Raw genomic sequence first — 14,350 nt, 5'->3', positions numbered from 1 at the left:
GATGACGCTGTTGGGACATTCTTGGCTTGTGGGAGACAACAACAGTGCTGGAAGTTCCGTTACCGTCCTTGCAGCAGCAACAGAAGATCTTGGCTGCCATGTTTTGGGAAGAGGAAAGGACATTGGGTGTCTGACTCTGCAGCCCCAACCCCAGAAGCCCATTGTTATTTAAGCAGTGGGTCATACTGAACCCCCACCCCAACCCTCTGTAGCTCCCCGTGACTGGCAGGTCCAAGCCCACTGCCTGACCTGCCTCTCTGGGGGCCAGTCCTTCCTCTACTAGCTAAAATGTTCTACGTGTGGGAAGTACTTGGAACTTCTGCTCTGCCGGTCTCTACCTACAGGGGCCATCTTGAATCAGCAGATCTTGGGGGTCTGGTACAGTTCTCTGCACAGGGCTCTTTCCTAAATGAACATACAACTGGCTGAAAAATGTCTGACCCTTCTTTGTTGAGCCCTGAGGTAGCAGAAGGAGCACGTGGAACAGCACATACAGGCAAGCCTGCCTTCTGCTTTCTGGGTGAGTGCTCTGGATGGGGTGTAATTTCTTTGGATCCCCCTTTCTGATTTGGAAAACGGAGAGAGTAGTGCCACTTCAGATGAACCCATGTCTGTAACCAGCCTCCGCGCTGGCTGGTGCTCAGAGCACTCAGTCTGCTCCTGGCCTCTCCATTCCTTCTTCATGTGGCTCCTGGGCTCCAGTTTCTTCCAGCTGGGCCCAGTTCCATGGGGGGTGTGATTATGAAGTTCAGCTTTGCTGGTTTAACTCCTGGCCCCACCACTAACTCACTGTGTGACTTTGCGCTGGCCCAGGTGTGTCTTTGGACTTAGGCTCACCATCTGTGAGAGGTACTTGGACTGCATTGTCTTTCCAAGGATCCTTCCAGCTCTAAAGACCCAAGGTTGTAAGTCCATCTTATTCCCTACCTCTTTCAGTCTCTTCTAGGCCCTGACCATCTCCTCTTTCTGCCCCCCCCCTTTTTTTGTGGCCAACATCTCACCATGAAAATTTCTATCATGATGGTCGTAAGTGGATCCCAGCCCTTGGGTTCGCTCCCTGGCCGGCCTCCTTGGACTCTGACTTCCCATCCCTCCAGTCTTGTCCCAGCCCCTCATCTCTCTTTCACCTGGACTATTGCCTAAACTAGCGTTCTGCTTCTCCCACCTGGTCTTCCTTAAGTGTGTCAGTTGGAACACGTCCCCTCTTCCCCAAGCAACACGGCTTCCCATATCCTGTGGAGTAAGAGCCAGCCCTTCCCTGGGCCTCCCCTGGCAGCTCATAGCCTAACCCTGACCTCCGAGCAGTCCTCCTGGGCTCTCTTTCCACTCCCCCTTCCCTCTACGTCAGCCACACCAGACAGGACTTCCACAGGAAGTGCTCATCCTCTAGAGATGCCAGGGCTCCTCCCCCAGCGCCTCCAGCTGTTGCTTGTGGGTCACTCTAGTGAGGGCTCCTTGGGCCTCTTTAAGTCCCCTTCTATCTCATGGTGTTCCCTGTTCCCCTTCCACACATGGTACTGCTCCGGCCCTTGTTGCACTCTAACATGTTCTAGAACTTACTCATTGACATGTGCCCTGGCTCCCAGAAGGTGTTGTCGGGTCTCCAGCACAGGGCGTAGGGCAGGAGTTCCATAGATACCTATGGTGTGAATGAATGAACCTGAATCTGTCCCACTTTGGTCCTGGGTACAAGCAGATGATGTCATTAGGGAGTAGCAAGGGGTGAGTGAATCATTTCTGTTCCAAGCAGGTCACAAGCCATAGCACACTGCCAGCCTTACCCACCGGCCAAGCAGATGGGTGGCTTTTTGGATGACTAATAGGGTTACTCTAGCTGCCTGTGGGTGGGACCCACTCCCCTGTCCCCATTTCCAGCCCAAACCTGCTGCTCCTCTGCCCATGGTCCCTATCTGAGGACAGGTCCTACAATTCACTTTATGTCCAGAGCCAGAATGGGGGCGGAACCTGCCCTCCTCTCACGTTCCCTCATCCATCCCCCTCATCCATCCGGGCCTTTGACTCTAGCTCCTCCACACCTCCCCCATCACCTGCCCCACCCCCATCCCCCCTGCCTGCTCTGGCCCTGGGTCATGACACAGCTTGCCTCTGTTCTGTGGGCTCACTCACAAAAGTCCTGCCACTCTGATTCAGACCCTCGGTGGCCCGTGTCCTGCTGCTGCCTGTGGGCTAGCTGTTCCTCTGCCCCTACATTCTTTCCTCCCTTCTCCACCATCATCCCTGATGGGGCTCCAGTGTCACCTCCTCAGGAAGCCCTCTCTTATGCTGGGACAAATTAGGGATTCTCACCTGTGGTCCCACCATCCCTTCCCCGAATCATGGCCCTTCCTGTTCCTGCACAGAGTTTGCCCAAACATGGCAGGTGCTCAGCAAATATTTGTTGAATGAACTGTTTTCACTCTCTGTTTATTTGCCTATGAAAAAAATATATGATTAAAAAAATTTTTATTCAGTATATATATTCAACACTATCCATGAATTCAAGCCACCACAGATTGAAAATATCTGAAAAAAATTACTGAACTTATACAGACTTTTTCTTATTATTCCCTCAACAAATAATGGCTTTGGCCCAACATTCACATTCTGTTAGGTATTATAAATAGCCTAGAGATGATTCAAAGTACAGGGGAGAATGCGTGTATGTTATGTGCAAATACTAGGACATTTTCTAGGACTTGAGCATCCATGGATTTTGGTAAAGCCAACCCCCACCCCCATGGACGCCTGGGGACAACCACATTTACCAAGGATGCTCTGGTGCCAGGCATCCTGTGGGGCGCGGAGGACCCTGCAGTGAGCAAGAGTGACAGTCTTGCTCTCAGGGAGACAGGGATGGGTGCAGGTCCCATTTGGACCCCAGCACAGGGCTTTCTGTGGACAGGCGTCCTTTCCTTGTTGAATGACACAGGAGCCCTCCTGAAGGGCGGGACAGCACTGCGCTCAGTTCTCCCCCACTGTCCCTCCCGTGAACATGTTTTTATCTCTCATAGAAATAGAGACACCCTCTCTCAGGTTCTCCCGAGCTCCCTGAGACTCCAGCCTTAGAAGGGAATGGGAGGAGAAATAGCCTCAGGGTCAAGGACACTGGTGTTCATCAGTCACCTTGGGCCTGTGACATCCTTTGACATCTGGGGGCTCATTTCTTTTATTTCTACTGAACAGTTAACTGGGCCTCAGAAGGGTGACTTGCTCAGGTGTCAGAGCCAAGAGGAGCAGCTAGGATTTTCCTAGAGTATTTTTTTCTTCATGCTGGAGATGGAACCAGGCCTTGCGGTGCTGGGTGAGTGCTCCACCCCTGAGCTGCTCCCCCGCCCTGTTAGTGTCCTTTGGTCTGAGGCTGGAGCCTCTGCTATGCCGTCCATTTTTACACCTGCAGACAATTCCAGCAAGAGATTTCAGAACTGATTTGTTCTCTGAGGGTTTTGGGGGGCAGCCGTTTAAATAGCAAGGCTCCACCTGAAGCTTGGCAGAGATGCATCACAGTCCAGAGCACACGTATTTCACTTCAGTGGACTTGGGATCCAAATTCTTGCTGCACCTTGCTGTGTAATTTAAGGCAGTTTTACCTCCTTGAAGTTCAGTTTACTTGTCTCTACAAATGGATGGTCAAAATCTACTCCAGAATGTTGCAAGGATTGGGTGTCAGAAAGATGGCAAGTGCTTAGCATGGTGTCTTATGCATAGCACAGTGAGTGCTTAGTAAATCAAAACGTGGTGATATAGGGGACACATGCAGAGGGGCCAGGGGGCAGTTTCCTGCACTACTAGCACCTGCCTGTAGATGGAAGCAGGAGCCAAAGAAAAGGCCCTGGGGTTGTCCCCAGTGGGCTGTGACCTGGGGTCTCTAGTGACACCTAAAGCATGATATCCAGAACAGGCAATGAGGTCTAGCAGGAAGGCTTCTGGAGCTGGGGGAGCCCTTTGGGGCACTCAGCACAGGTGGGGAGACTGGATCCAGAGAGAAAAAGGGGTCAAGGCAACTGAGGGGCGGCGTCTGTTTTCTAGTGGCGTGAATAGGTGACAGGAGAGGTGGGACATGGCTTCTTCCAGTGCAGAAACGACCCCTCCCACCGTTAGGTCTGACCTTGGAGCCTCACTCACCCGCTGCTGGCAGAGTAGACAGGAGGCTGTCTGTGATGTCACAGAGCCGGGAACCAGGGAATGCTGAGCCAGGGGGTTCTGGACTGGACCACAGAGGTGGGGAGGAGGAGAGTGTCTGCTGAGGCCCTCTCCAGGGGTCCTGCCCATCATGTTTGTCAGGTTGACAGTGTGCCCTGCCTCCTGTGGCTCTCACCCTTCTTGGTTGGTAGGCTATCAAGGGTGTTCTTGTCATGGGGTGCCAGAGGAAGTTGGAGCAAGCCTCAGACCCTGTCTGCTAAGTTCTGTGACCAAACAAGTCACCTGACAGAGCCCAAGTGCACTTCACCCAAGAAGATAACGGCAGAGAAGGGGGAGGAATTTGGGACCAATAGTTCCTTATGCCACGGGTAGATACTGTTACTGTACAGATGAGGAAACCGAGGCACAGAGAGTATGTTAGGTCTCTTGGCCAAGGTGACACAGTAAGAGGCTGAGGCATTTTAGGTCCAGTTTGATACTGTCAAATGCATTGTGAGTGGGTTGTAATAACTTAGTTCCTTCTCCCATCGGGAGGGAATGCTCCTATAGGACCTGTTGCTGCCATCTCCTCCCCTCCTCCTGTCCTGCTCTCTGTGCCATGGTGTAGACACTTGTCCCAGAGCTGGGCAGGAGATTCCATGTGATTAGACTGGGCCCACCCCCATAATCAGGGATTATCTCTAGCTCAAGGTCACTGGTTAGCAAACTTGATTGCATCTGCAGCTTTAATCCCCTTTGCTATGTAAAGTACCATGCTCTCAGGTTCCAGGAAGAGGGGGAAGGTATTTTTGAGAGAGAAAGGGCATTTTCTGTCTTTAAACTCTTGTACCCAGAAAATCAGTGTGCAGTGGTGCTGTAATCCCAGCTATTTGGGAGACTGAGGCAGGAGAATTGCAAGTTCAAGGCCAGCCTGGGAACTTAGTAAGAACCTGTCTCAAAATAAAGTTTAAAAAAGGGCTGGGAATCAGGGAATGCAAATGAAAACTATACTAAGATTTTTGTCTCGTTCCACTCAGAATGGCAATTATCAAGGACCCAAATAAAAAAATATTAAAAATGCTGATAAGAATGCAGTGAAAAGGGTCCACTCATACATTGTCGGTGGAACTGCAAATTAGTGCAACCACTCTGGAAAGTGGTATGGAGATTCCTTAGAAAACTAGGAATGGAACCATTGTATGACCCAGCTATTCCACTCCTTGGTATTTACCCAAAAGAACTAAGATGAGCATACAATTGTGATATGTCCACATCCATGTTTATAGCAGCCCAATTCACAATAGCTCAGTTACGGAATCGGCCCAGGTGCCCTTCAATAGATGAATGGATCAGAAAAATGTGGTATGTATGCACAGTGGAGTTTTATTAATCCATAAAGAAGAATGGGATTGTGGCATGTGCTGGTGAAGGGAAGGAACTGGAGAGCATCCTGCTGAGTGAAATAGGCCAGACTTAGACAGTCAGGGGTTGAATGTCTCCTCTCCTATGTGGAAGCCAAGGCAGAGCAAGGGAAAGAAGGCTACGGTGGTGGGGAGGGAGCAGCCATCCTAAGTGCACAGGGAAGATCAGTGCAGAAGGTGGACCACAGGGGCAGGGAGAGGGGACGGGGCAGGGAGAGGAAATACGGAATGAATCGAGTTCTGTGCATACATAAATGTACCACAGGGAATCTCACCTTTATATGTAGAGAGTGCCAGTCAGAAATAAATAAAGGAGAGAAAGGAAGATCAGTGGACTCCACGGAGGCGAATGGGGAAGAGAGGGTGAAGGGAAAGGGGGAAATGAGGATTGAAATCAAATTTCAAGTGAATATAATTTTGTCAAAATGAATCTGACCCCTATGTATAACTCTAATTTCTAATTTAAAAAATTAAGAAGGGCTGGGGATGTAGCTCAGTGGTGGGCCACATGCCTAGCGTGCATGGTGACCTGAGTTCAATCCTCCATTCTGCCAAAAAAAAAAAAAAAAAGAAAAAGAAATTCCCAGTTCAAACATCAAGAAAAAAAGAAGTAATCAAAAGAATGTATAAGAACAGAAATTAATAATGTATAAACAAGTAGATCTAATTAGTTAAAAAAAAATAAAAACAATTAACAAAACAAGACTGGAGAAATCCTGCAGACCCCCACCAAAGGGTCTGACCCCACCCACAGCACGTGCAGTTCTCGGATTAGTTCCTGGACTAATCCGGGGACAACTGGGGATATTTGAACACTATCGTATCAATGTTCACTTTACTACATTTGATAATTGTACCGTACTTCTATAAAAAAGACCTCCTGGTTTTTAGGAAATACACACTGAAATATTTCAGGGTAAAGGGGCGTGAAGACTCCCCCTCCAGTGATTTGGAAAAAACTGGGAGGCAATGAAGCTCTCGGTGAATCTGGGTGAAGGGGAGACCTGCATTCTTCCTATTATTCTTGCAACTCTTTGTATGTTTGAAACTATTTCAAAAGTTATCCAAAAGGTTGGAAATTGTTTTTTAGGTTAGATGTGACAATATATTTAACAATGATGTTATCCATAGGTGACACTCCCTGGCCAGGGGGAGGGGATAAAGAAGAGGGACATGACATCTAATGCAACCAAGGTCTTTAATTGGTGACAACTTCTCCCCTGTGGCCATTTCAGGGGCTGAAGCTACTTGGTCAGGGGGCACAGGAGTGACTCAGACATCTTCTCCTCCCTTTCAGGGGAGTTTCCAAATCAGTCTTCATGACTCCTGCCCACTGCCCTCTTCCTCATGGGGACCTTCCAGCAGCTTGGAGATTCTGTGGTGCCCCCGACTAGAATGTTCAGGGTCTCCCGATGAGGCATGACTGGTAGGGCCACTGCTCGTGGCTGTAGCGGTTTAGATTTCTCTTATAAAACCCTTTTTGATGATCTTGTACATTCAGTTCTGAAAGGAGAAAGGAAAACATGGTGAGCGAAGGCCTTTTGGGTGGGCTGGGAGCCACTGTCCTGGTCATTTGCATCCCTCTCTGATCTTTCTTCAGATTCCAGAGTCCCCTGGGAGCCAACACAGACCGCGCCTAGGAGCTTCTGGCAATGGTCTGGGGTTGAACTACCCTGGTGGATCCAGTGACGGTAGTCTGGCTCAGGCAGTGGCATAGAGGGCAGGAGATTTGGGCCCATCCTGCCTTGGATGGTAACATCAGCCCCTGGTGGGCTTGTGGAAAGTCTCTTCTCTTTGGGGGCCTCAGGCCTATTGGGGTGGGGAGGACAGAAAGAGGTGTGGGGGAGCTAGTGGGACCCCCAGCTCCTCCCCCTTGATTCAGGTAAAGCAGGTCTCCTTGAGTCTTTTATAGGAATTCACCTTGAGTGTGATGTGGTTTGCAAGGAGGTTTGACTGACAGGGGAGGCTTAATGATGGGGCTGGGTGATTCTCAGCATTTTTTTTTTTTTTTTTTTTTTTTTTTTGGTATTGGGGATTGAACCCAGGGGCACTTGACCACTGAGCTGCATCCCCAGTGACCCCACCTCCTTTTAATGTTTTATTTAATTTTTTTGTAGTTGTAGATGGACAGCATGCCTTTATTTTATTCATTTATTTTTGGATCCTGTAGATTGAACTCAAGGGTACTCAGCCACTAAGCCACATCCCAGCCCTATTTTGTATTTTATTTAGAGACAGGGTCTCACTGAATTGCTTAGCACCTCGCTTTTGCTGAGGCTGGCTTTGCACCTGCGACCCTCCTGCCTTGGCCTTCCCAGCCACTGGGATTACAGGTGTGCACCCCTGTGCCCAGCAATCCTCAGCTCTTGAAGATCTGCCCTGGGGTGGGTATGCCTTGGTGCACAGGTGCTGCCCAGTGACATGGCTGCATTTCTTCTTTCTGGTTTGTGGCCCTGTCCTAGATTGGACATCTGTCCTTCCATGACCCAGAGGCAGTTGCCCTGACTGAACTGTGCTCCGTCCACAAGCGTTCTCTGACCCTGTTCCCTGCCACACACCTGGCTGGTTTTGGGGAACAACAGTGCTCCTTTCACTGTGCCCTGAGCCACACTTCCTGGTGGGCGTGGCCACTCTCTTTGCACTTCACTTAGCTGAGGTCAGAAATCTATGGGGCCAGGTCATCAGGACCTCTTTCCCAGAAGTCTGTGTTAGGACCCCAATTTGGGTCTCACCTTCAAACTCGGTGCTGCTGGAGGAAGATTTCTTCTGTGGATAGAGCAGGAGTTTCCCTAAAGACAAGGATGTGCTCATGCGCTTGGAATTTTGTCTGTTGAGCTCACTCTTCTGAAGCTTCAAATCTGTCAATGACAATTCCACAAGGTCACCTGGGAGGCTCCGAGGAATCATGGAAATGAAGGCATTTGTCCAACTCTGAAGCAGCACGTGGACATGTGGTGGGCATGCTGGGGTGGCCGGTGTCTGTGTCTCCCTCCTCCTTTCCCTTGAGTGCTTCCCCTTGGAAGCATGTGCTCCATTAGAAGTATGTATTCAGGGCTGATATGACAATCACTGAGCCTTCATCACATGATAGAGCTCAGTAGGTAGAGTGCTTGCCCAGCATGCACAAGGCCCTGGCTTCAATCCTCAGCACTACACACACACACACACACACACACACAGAGAGAGAGACAAAATGTATTCATTTAAAACACTAACTTTTTAGCTGGGCATGGTGGTGCCCACCTATAATCTCAGTTATTTGGAAGTTGAAGGAGGTAATGGATTGCAAGTTTGATGCCAGCCTGGGCAACTTAGTGAGAAACTATCTCAAAAAAAAAAAAAAAAAAAAAAAAAAGAAAAAAAAAAAAAGAAAGAAAAGAAAAAGAAATTGCCCTCCATTAACATTTTTTTCTATTTGTAAAAATGATGCATGACTGTTATAAACAAGTTGGGAAATATATAGGAAGCAAGAAGAAAATGCCCCCCAATGCCTCTCCCCCCAGATACTGTTTTTTTTTTTCCCTATGAATGTTGTTACATCACCTACCACATCCTATGTATTACCTATGCACTTTAATTTTTCATAGAATATCTAAAACATTTTTCTCATGTCCCTAAATTTTTAAAAATAATGGCTGTCTAATGTGTTAGGTGATGGATGATTGGAGGTTGATTTAACCGATGTTCTACTGTTGATGTTTAGACTCTTCAAATTTTGCTTTTATAAAGACTTGTATATAAGGTGTGGTCTGTCTCTACTTCTAGAAGTCTAACAAAGGATTTTGCCAACAGACTGAGCTCTATTCTGTGACAGGGTGAATTGTACTGCCATTTACTAGCTGCTCACCTTGAACAGATGGCTCTTCCTTTGTTCTTCCTGGCAAAATGGTGTGCTCATTTTGGATAAGAATGTCCACTTCTTAGCATTACTATGCAGAATAAATAATATTCTTTTACTATTAGAACATGAACCACTGCAGCAGCCGGGGTTTATCAGATTGCAGCTGGGTGTCTAGACAGTACTTTGCATGTGATAAAGGCTCAGTGATTGCCATGTTGGGAAAAGGCACCAGCAATATTAAGGTTCTTGATTTTTATTGGGAAGCTATTTCCAAAAGAAGTTTTTAAAAAGCCCTCACTTATGGATTTCTGGCAAAATGAGAACATTTTCTTGCCATTATACTGTCCCCCCTCCCAGAAAGATGGCCCTGTCCCACCAAGTGCTCATCAGTCTTAGCTTTGCCTGATTTTGATAATGATTTTTTTTTCTGTCCAACATTGCTGATTTTGACCCCTTCTCTGCTATGACCTTTTGTCTTGGATCATCAAGATGGATGTGTTATTACAAACTGAAGGCCAAGGGTGCCTTCTCTCTTTCTCTCTGTATCCTTAATATGCTGGTCAAGGAAGTCTTGTGACCAGATAGCTAAAGATGAAAAAGGAATGGTTTATGTGTCCTAGGCTTAGCATGAACAAAATATAAACTTAATTTTGTAAATCATTGAGATATCAAGGATTATTTGTTTTAACAGCAGAGCCTACCCTAACCTAACTGGTTCCCATATAGTGTCCATTTCTTGACTGCTTGCTTTGTGCCAGGCCTTGTGCTAAGTGCTTATGTATATGCCTCATTTTGCCCTCCCAAAGATCCTTAAAAGTAACAACGAATTATAAATATTCTTATTTTGAGAATAATTGAGGTTCAGAGCAGCTAAGTGACTTGCCCAACTTCTGTGGTAAAGCTGAAATTCAAACTAGTGTGTACAGACCCAAAAGTAGTGGGGATCTTAACTACTATATTATCTTTAGTCTAGTGTTTCTTGAACCATAATGTACATACAAATATACCTGGAGATTACGTTAAAATGCAGGTTCTCATTCAGTGTATAGGACTGGAGCAGGGTCTGAAAATGATCCTAACGAGTCCCTAACAAGGTGATGCTGATATTTCAGGTCCATGGTCCACAAGAATTTAATCTCTCTTGTTTATTGGTTTGGGGACCAATGCACCTAATCTCCATCTCATTTTAGGTTGAAAAAACCATCCAAAAGATGTAGGAAACCCAGGGGTGTCTCAGCAGGAGGGGAATGAGCAAGCAGAGGTCCTAGGAGGCCAGGCACTGCTCTTTTCTGGTACGTACCCACTGTTGATGGCTGATTCTCCTGGGTTTGACTGGGAACCTTAGGGTCATCAGAGGCTTGGGTATCCTCACAATACCTGCAGCATGAACAGAAGATCTTCGAGGCCAAGTTTTGGTGAGTTTCTGTAGAAGCTAAAGGAACGGGGCCATGGGTTCTAGGGTCTGAATTCTACATGCCTATTGGAAATTTACTGTGGTGAAGGTTATATTGGGTCAGCTTCCCTCAAGGCATGAGAATCCTCCCCTCTGCCAATCATTGCTAGCTTCCCACAACCTGGAGGTCTCTCCTAAAGTCATCTATCCTATCCCATCCCAAATTTTCTTACCCATGGAAAGGAGTTGGAAGCCTCTATTCTGCCAGCTTTATCTGCAGGATGCCTTGTTGTGTCAGCCGATCTTGAATTAGAGCCCAGTTCCCTGGGCAGGGCTGTTTCCTGGATGAACATAAGACTGTAGCTGAAAAACACCAGCCCTTGACCTGTGCTCACACTCTAGCTAGGACCCACCACAGCCAAGTGTCAGGTCCTGCAGAAGTGGGCGGAAAATGCTCAGGCTTCAGAGAGATTACATTCTTCCCCATTTCTAGACGTATGTTCTGGGGCAGATTTCTTCATAATCCTCATCACATGGGAAATGGGAATAACAGTGCCTACTCTGCAGAAGTACAGGGTTAAATATAGGCAAAATGACTGCCATGCAATAAGTGCTCAATGGACATTCTATTCTATTCCATTCCCTTCTCTTCCCCTCCAGAGCTCATTGCTTCCAAATTATCCCAACTTGTCCAGTTTCCATAGGAACCTGGTAAGGAAGCATATAGTTATGTAGGTATAAATCCTGGTTTTGACACTAATATGCTGCATGGCTTTGGGTAAGTCCATGCTTGTTGCTGTCTCAGGCTCCTTTGCAGAGATAAGAGGAAGTTAGGTTAGATGATGTCTTCAAGGATCTTTCTAGTACAGATGGTCTAGAAGTACACAAGGTCTTATTTTAGTTCTAAACTCCCTCCTTTGTGTATTAACTTTTCTAAAACTCCAGATGATTTCTGTTTTTGCTCTTTGTTCTATGAAAAAACTTCCTTTTAGGAAATTCTTTTCAAGGTATTGATTAGGTGTCCTTCCCACACCCAGTTCACTGCATGCATTGCCTCTCTCATGGGCACTTGCTTTTCACTTTTTTAGCTGCTGTGCCCTGGTCCAACGTGCCATCATCCCTTGCCTGAATTATTTCAATAGCCTCTGATCTGGCCTCCTGTTTCTTTTACCCTTAGTGATTAATACAAAAGCTTCATGTTGCTCCTCTCAAAATTCCCATGGACAGAGAGAAATGGACATGACAGGTGAAGAGATATAGTATCAAGGAAAGAAAAGAAAACTCTGAACTAGAATCAAACAGAAATTCTAGTTCTTAAAAAACCAGTATCTGAAAGAAAAACATATTGGGTAAGATCAATACCACTCTGGACAGCAGGAAAAAAATGACCTGTAAACTTGAGAAAAGATCAATAAAAATTCCCAAGTTGAAGTACAGAATGTAATAAGATTTAAAAAGTAGGATAAGGGCAATAGTGACCCAAGAAAAATCACAAAGTTACCATACATGGATAACTGGAATCTCAGAAGGGGTGAGTGGGGCAGCAAAACTTTTTTTTTTTTTTTAAGCAAGAATAGTTTAATCTCTTCTAAATTTGATGGAAAATATCAACACAGGTGCTCAGCAAACCCCAAACATGAAAACCATAAAATGAAACTTCAGCACATTGTAGTATGAAAGCTAAAAATGAAAGAGAAAACCCTGAATCTTTAAAGCAACTAAAAATGAAAAAGAATAAAAGAAGGAAAATAGGACAAGAATGACATCTGATTTTGTGCCAGAACAATGCAAGCTAGAAGACGATGGAGTAAGGACCTTTGAATTCTGAAAGAAAAAAAATTGGAGTCCTCCATATTTATTGAAAATATGTTCATTAAAGTGAAATGAAAATATTTTAAAATATAAAGGACTGGGAATTTAGCTCAATGGTTGAGCATCTGCCTAGTGGGCAAAGCCCTGGGTCTGATCCCTACACTGCAAGAAAAAAAAGTTAAAAATAAAAAAAAAAAAGAATACAAAAGATGCTTAAAGTTAGAAGGAAAATGCTGTGAAATGGACATATCTACATATAGGGATGACAATGACAAAATGGTAAATATATGGGAGTAAATGCAAAAGATATTTTTTCTCTTAATTCTCCCCCCAACCCCACACAAACTGTCTTTTACTCCTCAGAAGAAAACTCAAAGTTCTTACCTGGTTCTTGAGGTGCTCTGTACTCTACTCCCCACTGCTATTTCCTCCCCATCCTCAGCTGCCACCACTGACGCCACCTGTGATCCTTGCCCTTCCCCTGTGGATCCCATCCCAAGAGCACCAGGCTCCTGGCTGATTTTAACACCCTCTGTCAGCAATGCTGGTCCTTAGGTGGCTATATTCCTGTTTTTACCTTCAAGATTTTGCTGAAGGGTTACTTTTTCTAATGAAGCTTTCTTTATCCACTGCATTTAAAGTGTCTCCCTTCCCCAGCCCTCACAGGTCTCCTTTCCCACACCCACTTCTGTCATTTTCTAGCACTATCGAATCCATGATTACTGGGGTCTGCTTCCTTTCCTTATGACATCGTAAGCCACAGGGGGTCACACATTTCATTGTTTTGGTTTTGCTTTGTTCTCAGGGTCTACAACAGCATCTCACAGAGTGTAGATGAGCCATAAGTGTTGATTTTTTTCTTCTTTTTTACAGTGCTGGTGATTAAACCAAGGCCTTGCACATGCTAAGCAAGTGCTGTATCATTGAGCTACATTTGAAGCCCAAAAAATGTGTGTTGAGTGGACCAGCATGGAATCCTCTTTGTCTTGGGTGAAACATTTGCAGACACTGGAGGCAACAGGGAGTTGGGTGGCAACTTTTGCTCTGGGATTATTATAGCCTGTAGGACACAGTCCACCACGTGACTCAGATGGTTTTGGGAATCAATTATAGTTCTGCTCTGTTTACTGGTGGGGCTGCCAACCTGTCCACTGCAAACCCACAATCCCTATTTTGCAGAAGGACCCTATTCTCTATCTCCAGATCCAGACGCCTGCCAGTCTCCTATTTTCCTCCCACTTTCATCAGTCTTTTGACTTCACTTTGAAGATAACTTCAATCTGTCTGCTATCATCCATTGCCATTTCACTCACCAGAGCCAAAGCCACCATTACCTCTCCACCTGGACCCCGGCTCAAACTTCCCCATTGCCTTTTTCACCTCCACAGAAAGACAGAGTTATGTGGCCCCAATGTAAACCCCATAGTGACAGTCCTGCTTAGCCACTGCAGGGGCACCCCAGGTCTTCAGACCCAACTGCTTTTGTGCCCACACTGCCAATCTCTTCAGCCTGAACTTCCTCTGGTTTCATTCACTACAGCTGTAAGATGCTACCCAGGCAGCCCCCTTGCCTCTCACCAAAGGATTCTGCTTTTACACTTTTCCCTGCATCCAGGATGTTCTCAGCTCACTCCTTTACTCATCAAACTCCAAGACTCAACCCAGGGCCTCCAGGAAGCTGCCTCTTACTCCTGGGATGAGTTAGGGACCTCTGCCTTGTGCTCCCCTAACACCCCCACCCCACCCATCATGCCACATTATTGT

The 14,350-nt window shown here is 46.4% G+C and overlaps 1 protein-coding gene across 1 annotated transcript; it reads right to left on the bottom strand.

The window, feature by feature from the left end:
- Positions 1-6,939: 6,939 nt before the first annotated feature.
- On the bottom strand, positions 6,940-13,954 carry Tex48 (testis expressed 48). The gene is made up of 4 exons (XM_076840933.1): positions 13,900-13,954; positions 10,682-10,813; positions 8,273-8,398; positions 6,940-7,043 (listed from the first exon to the last, which is right to left on the bottom strand). Exons 1-4 carry the CDS (start codon positions 13,952-13,954, stop codon positions 6,940-6,942), a joined length of 417 nt encoding a protein of 138 aa, XP_076697048.1.
- Positions 13,955-14,350: the final 396 nt, after the last annotated feature.

This window comes from Callospermophilus lateralis, chromosome 2 (genome assembly GCF_048772815.1).
Source record: "Callospermophilus lateralis isolate mCalLat2 chromosome 2, mCalLat2.hap1, whole genome shotgun sequence".
In the NCBI taxonomy this organism is placed as follows: Eukaryota; Metazoa; Chordata; class Mammalia; order Rodentia; family Sciuridae; genus Callospermophilus; species Callospermophilus lateralis.
Note: the sequence above shows the minus strand (reverse complement) of the source record. Positions and strands in the feature narration are given on the sequence as shown.

Coding starts and splice junctions, on each gene's coding strand:
- Tex48 (XM_076840933.1), bottom strand. CDS start 13,954: ATGGGGAAGTTTGAGCCGGGGTCCAGGTGGAGAGGTAATGGTGGCTTT. Junction 10,814..13,899: donor TAATGGTGGCTTTGGCTCTG/GTGAGTGAAATG, acceptor CCGTTCCTTTAG/CTTCTACAGAAACTCACCAA. Junction 8,399..10,681: donor GAATCAGCCATCAACAGTGG/GTACGTACCAGA, acceptor TGTCATTGACAG/ATTTGAAGCTTCAGAAGAGT.